The sequence below is a fragment of the Olea europaea genome, unplaced genomic scaffold (genome assembly GCF_002742605.1).
Source record: "Olea europaea var. sylvestris unplaced genomic scaffold, O_europaea_v1 scaffold652, whole genome shotgun sequence".
NCBI classification, from domain to species: domain Eukaryota; kingdom Viridiplantae; phylum Streptophyta; class Magnoliopsida; order Lamiales; family Oleaceae; genus Olea; species Olea europaea.
In genome coordinates this window covers 32,230-37,661 of record NW_019264892.1, presented here as the reverse complement: position 1 = coordinate 37,661, position 5,432 = coordinate 32,230, and the positions used below count along the sequence as shown (strand labels likewise).

At 32.5% G+C, this 5,432-nt stretch overlaps 1 protein-coding gene across 1 annotated transcript; it reads right to left on the bottom strand.

Moving 5' to 3' along the window:
• Positions 1–3,260: 3,260 nt before the first annotated feature.
• Positions 3,261–3,766, bottom strand: LOC111390144. Its single transcript, XM_023015143.1, has 2 exons — positions 3,716–3,766; positions 3,261–3,617 (listed from the first exon to the last, which is right to left on the bottom strand). Exons 1-2 carry the CDS (start codon positions 3,764–3,766, stop codon positions 3,261–3,263), a joined length of 408 nt encoding a protein of 135 aa, XP_022870911.1.
• Positions 3,767–5,432: the final 1,666 nt, after the last annotated feature.

Genomic DNA, 5,432 nt, shown 5'->3' with positions numbered 1-5,432 from the left:
ATTGCAAGACATAAGGATACCCAAAACGATTAAAGTAGAAGATTATCATGGAGATGTCAAACTAATTAGGCAGCACAAAAAAATAAAAAAATAAAAATAAATGATGGAAATCACAATCTCGTTAAGAAAAAGATGTAAAACACTAGAAAGAATGATGGAAATCGCGATCTTGAGAAAAGATATCAACTTTCAAATGTTATGAGTGAAACTTCTGTTGGATTTGATAACGGACAAATTTTATGTTAAAATGTGAGTTCACCAGATTTGCCCCAAACTTGGGTTGATAAGTGAATTGGATCAATCTAATCATGCAGAAGGCTAAAGCCGAGCTTGAGAAACGCGATTGGGTGGCTAGACAAAGGTTCACTTCTTTCATAATGTATGTGGGAGGGCCTTTTTAAGTTCCAAGAGCCGATTCTGCGAGAACAAAAACTCTTTTCGTTAAAATAATAGTGAACTTTTAAATCAATTTAAATAAATAAATTTTAAATAATATTATATTATTTTAACTTAACTAAAATATTACCTTTAACAGGTTTTAGAGCATATGAAATAAATATGAGAGATATATAAATAATTAAAGTCCAATCAAATAAATATGTGCTATATCATAAAACAAAAGTATTTTATAGTTATAGTGCCAAATAGTCAATCTAAAATTCACTCAACAAGGGAAAGTTGCGATCCAGATATTCTAGCCCTCAAACAAACAATCAACTCAAGGCTTCAAATATAGGGTTTGACTTAGGATAGCAAATCTTCCTGTAGGTTTGCAGCCCAATTTTTGATGCTAAGGATCCACAAATGAGACAGTAGCAGAGCATACTTATGTAACTGTTAGATCAGTTGATTAGCATGACTCGTGTAAATTAATACTAGAATTCTAGATGCTAGTAAGAAAACAGAGAGATTTAGAAACTCATGATATTATGAAACTTAAGATTTTATTTCTATTTTTCAATGATCTTACAATGAAGGAGGAAGGTTCCTTATATATGCAATCTTCAGATACCATGGAAACAATAATATAGACGGTTACAATAATTGTACAAATAGACAGACAACTTTTAAAAAGCATACAGTACAATCATAATACAAATGGACAAAGACTTTTGACTAAGCAATCATTCTTTTGATAAAGTGGCAATATGCTTTTACAAACTTTTGATAAAGCAAATAGTGCTTCATCAATTATTGTACAATACGACTTCCAACTCATACAAAGCGACAAAATCATTTTATTACACATGTTAATAATTTTCACAAGGGTACCAAGATTTGCTGCCCTTCCTCGTTCATCCGAATGTTCTGCATCTGACGATAGTCTAGCTTTCTTTCACCAAGGCATATTTGATAGCTTATGCTTTTCTTCATAACACCGTTGTTCTAGTTTCTTGAGATATTCTGGATCATTGAGGTTGAAAGAATAGGACTACGGATCTTGAGAATCTTGAGATTGGGACAATGTTGGCTCTTGACTTGAGCTTGAACCTTCTTATAATATTTTCTCCTAGCCTTTGAATACTGTTAGTAAACTATGAATGGTCTCTAGCAGCGTAGAGTATTGTGGTGAGAACATTTTCATTGAGCATTTTCCATAACCTTCATCGGGTTGTTGACCTTTGGTGGTGTCTTCTGAATATTTAGTTGTCTATCCTAAGCTTTAGGTAGGCCTATCAAGATACAACTGGTTTTAGGAATTGCCAAAATGATAATCATCATGCAGATGGACTAGATAATAATTGTAAATTTGGCCAAGACTGTCCATATGTTCCTGAATATCCTGTTGAATTCTTTGAGCATATGACAGTGGTAGAGTTTCCCATGATGCATCATCTTCAATATTATGCCAGAGTTCCAAAGGGATTGTCTAATTGAGTTCTGCCATTTTCCTTTAGAATGTTTTGAATTTTTGAGGATATTTTTTCCAATCTATGCGAAGATTGAATGGGTGGACTACATATTCCTTTATATGTGAAAAATGTTCATATTAACCTAATTTTGTAAAATATCCATGCCTTTGAAAGACCAGGATTATATGAATATTGTCAAATGAAGTCCTATGATCTTTGAATTTTAAATAAAAGGCATTGAATTTTTGAAACTAATGATCAAGTGGAACAAATCATTCAAAGAATCTGATTACTTCATTATCTGGTTTTCAAAAGAATTTTAGATAATCCTTCCAAAGTTGTAAACCAAGTTCAAAAAGTCAGTTTTTCATGATGGATGCAATAAGGCAAATTGCAATTTAATGTAACTCCAAAAGATACCAGGGAAAACATATAAGTTCTTTTGAAAATTTTTCTTTGACTTGATCTGGATTGAAATAACAGAGGTTAAAAAATGGATAATCTTGACGAAAATCAATTCCTTCAAAAATTTGAATGTCATACTATCTGATAACCAAGAATTGATATTTTAAAATGAGTTCCTTTGATATGAATGGATTGCGTGATTTCTGATTAAGTTTTGAAGTTCAAGAGGGAAATTTTGGATTGGTGGATTTTGTGAGATTGAGCATACAGATTGTTGGAATTTGTGATTGGATAGAAGGTGTCGTTCTAGAAAGTAGATCAAGTAGTATGGTGTATTTCCTTTGATGTATTTGACTTTAAAGTCAAAATTTGAAAATCATTCTGCCCATCTCAAGAGTGGTGAATTTAAAATTTGTGTTTCTTAAAGTTAAGCATTTTAGGAAATGCTTTCACTTCCATTTCGATTAGAAACTTATGTTCAATGAAAGGAAATTGAAAATTTCCAATTCCTCTTTTGACTGCAAGAATCTCCTTAAATGTCCAATGATAATGTTTTTCAGCTTTGTGAATATTCCACTTTTGTATCTACAGATTATTCTTTATCATTTTATTCTAGGAGCATTGCTCTCCAGTTAAAATCATTTGTATCTATTTGCTAAATTCATTTTCCAGATGGAAGATTACAAATTTCCTGCTTGATTCTTTTGATGGCTTGAGTTTGCTTGTAAGACAATTGTGGAGGAATTTTCTTCAACATATATTGTAGAGGTCTTATAATGGGAGCCAGCTGTTTGAAAAAATCAGTCATATAATTCACCACTCCAAGGAATTGTTGTACTTTTTGTTTTGTTAAGTTGTAATCAGGGAATTTGTAGGAATTTGTAATGCCGAAAGATTACAAATTTCCTGTTTGATTCTTTTGACAGCTTGATTTTGCTTGTAAGACTATTGTGGAGGAATTTTCTTCAACATATATTGTAGAGGTCTTATAATGGAAGCCAGCTATTTGAGAAAATAAGTCATATAATTCACCACTCCAAGGAATTGTTGTGCTTGTTGTTTTGTCAAGTTGTAATCAGACACTTGTGAAGTCTTCAGCAATATGCGGCTGTAAAGAATATTTTCCATTTTTATATGCATTCCAAAATCAAATTCTGATGTTACAACGATCATCTTTTTCTGGAATAGCATAATACCATATTTTGTGACAATATCTATAAATCTTTGGAGGAGTAGTTCATAAATATCCATAATGTCAGAGAACATGAGAATATCATCGATATAGATCAATGTTGTTTTGAGAAGTGGTTGAAAAATTTTCACCATTGCCTTTTGAAGTAAAGAAGTGTCGTTTTGAGACTGAAAGGTATTATTATCCATTGGAAATGTTGATTTGGAATACAGAATGTGGTCTTATGCCTTTCTTCTAGACTGATTCCAAGTTATTAGCATCTTGCCTTCAAATCAAATTTAGAGAAGACCTTTGCTTCTGTCAAGTTTGCAAACATTGTTTTCTTGTGTGGAATAGGAAATTTGCCATTTGCAAGGAAATGATTCAATGGCTTATAATCAATGACTAATCTCAGTTTTCCTCCTTTTCACTTCTCTTGTTGACGTAAAATGCTTGGCAAGCCCATTGAGAGGTTGTTGGCTTAATAAATCCTTCAGATTGTAATTGGACCAATTCCTTAGTTGCAAGTTCAAAGTATTCTGACTTATCCCAGTATGACTTGCTTTCGTGCGATTAACATCATCATTTTATTTTAAGGCAGGGTTATTAAGAAATTTGCCCAAAGGAGTTTTATGCGTTTGGTGAGAAATCCTGTATGAGATTCTGCACAATAAGGTCTTATGAGGATATCTTTTATGGTTGGTACAAAATAGGTTTAATAGGTAATCGATTTAATATAAAGAGCGTATAGTTTTTGAATTTGAGGCCAGTTGACCAGGGGACAACTCTTTTTCCCAATAGATGTTTGAAAATTTCAAAATTGATAACAAGATCTTTACCAGGTGATGATGATCCTAGTAATTTGTGTGTGATGCTGAGTTCTAGGAAAGATTGGAGTTGGATAGGTTTGCTAATGAGCTCAATGGTTAAGTACTCATTATCGTCTGCTTAAAGAGTTTTGGGTGTTCTTTCCACATGTTTTGTGGGAATATGGTTGGATTAAGAACTGAGAATGTTGCTTCTGTATCAAGCAATGCTGCAACTGTAATGGGCCTTTTATATTTTATTGGAAAATGTTTAACGTCAATCATTAGGATTGCGAAAGAAATGTTTATGACTTGTACTCCAAAGTCTTGGATGTTAAGACATTCTTGTGCACTTTCACCGCTGTTATCAGTACAGCTGTTATCACCATAGTATTCAAGAGCAAAAATTGTTTTCAGTGACTGATCATCTTCTTATGAAAATAAAGATTCTAAATCATCTTCATAAAATCAACTTGTGCTGCTGAAAGAATTTCATGAAGAATCTTGTCTTTTATCTTGTTGTTGTAGTTTTTTGCAAGGTGATCTTCTTTTCCACATATGAAACACTTGTTTCCTTTCTTTTTTGAGAACTTTCTTTAGAAAAATCGTTTTTCTTTTGAAAGGAAGTCTAGAAGATTTTTTCATTCTTCGATAGACTATGAATTTCTTGCTTTTGAATGTCCGGGGTTTTGGACAATCACATTCTTTGTCATTATTTTGCCATTTAATTTTTAGGTATGACTAATCACAAGCTTTGTCGAATTTTTTTCCAATTATGTTAAAGTCTCTGAAGAAATCTCTTTGGTTACAGAGTTTTTAATACTTAGTTGTGGATTTTTCGAATGGATGTTTGAGATATTGTTTGTCTTTTCAATTCCATTGTCCTGGGAGTTTTTTGACCAAGCATTTGAGGAAGTGATTCAAGATACGCTTGCTTGAGATTGTGTTCATCTATTCCTGTAAGGATATGGTATCTCTTTATGACTTCTTTAAAGTACCTATCCAAATCCTTGTACTTGTAAGAGCAACGCTTTAATTTAAAGAATTCTTCATGGGCCTTTTTTTGTGTGATATGATTTTCCACAGAATTCTCAGTATAGATCATTGAAGAAGGAATCAATTGATTGGACATTCACCCATTGTTATTGTCTATAATCTTCAAGAGCTATAAACCAATCCTCCCGGAATCCTGTAAAT

Excerpts from the sequence above, each read along its gene's own strand:
- LOC111390144 (XM_023015143.1), bottom strand. The coding sequence starts at position 3,766 with ATGTTTGCAAACTTGACAGAAGCAAAGGTCTTCTCTAAATTTGATTTG. Across the intron at positions 3,618-3,715 it reads TCTCTAAATTTGATTTGAAG|TCTCAAAACGACACTTCTTT; the intron begins GCAAGATGCTAA and ends AATACCTTTCAG.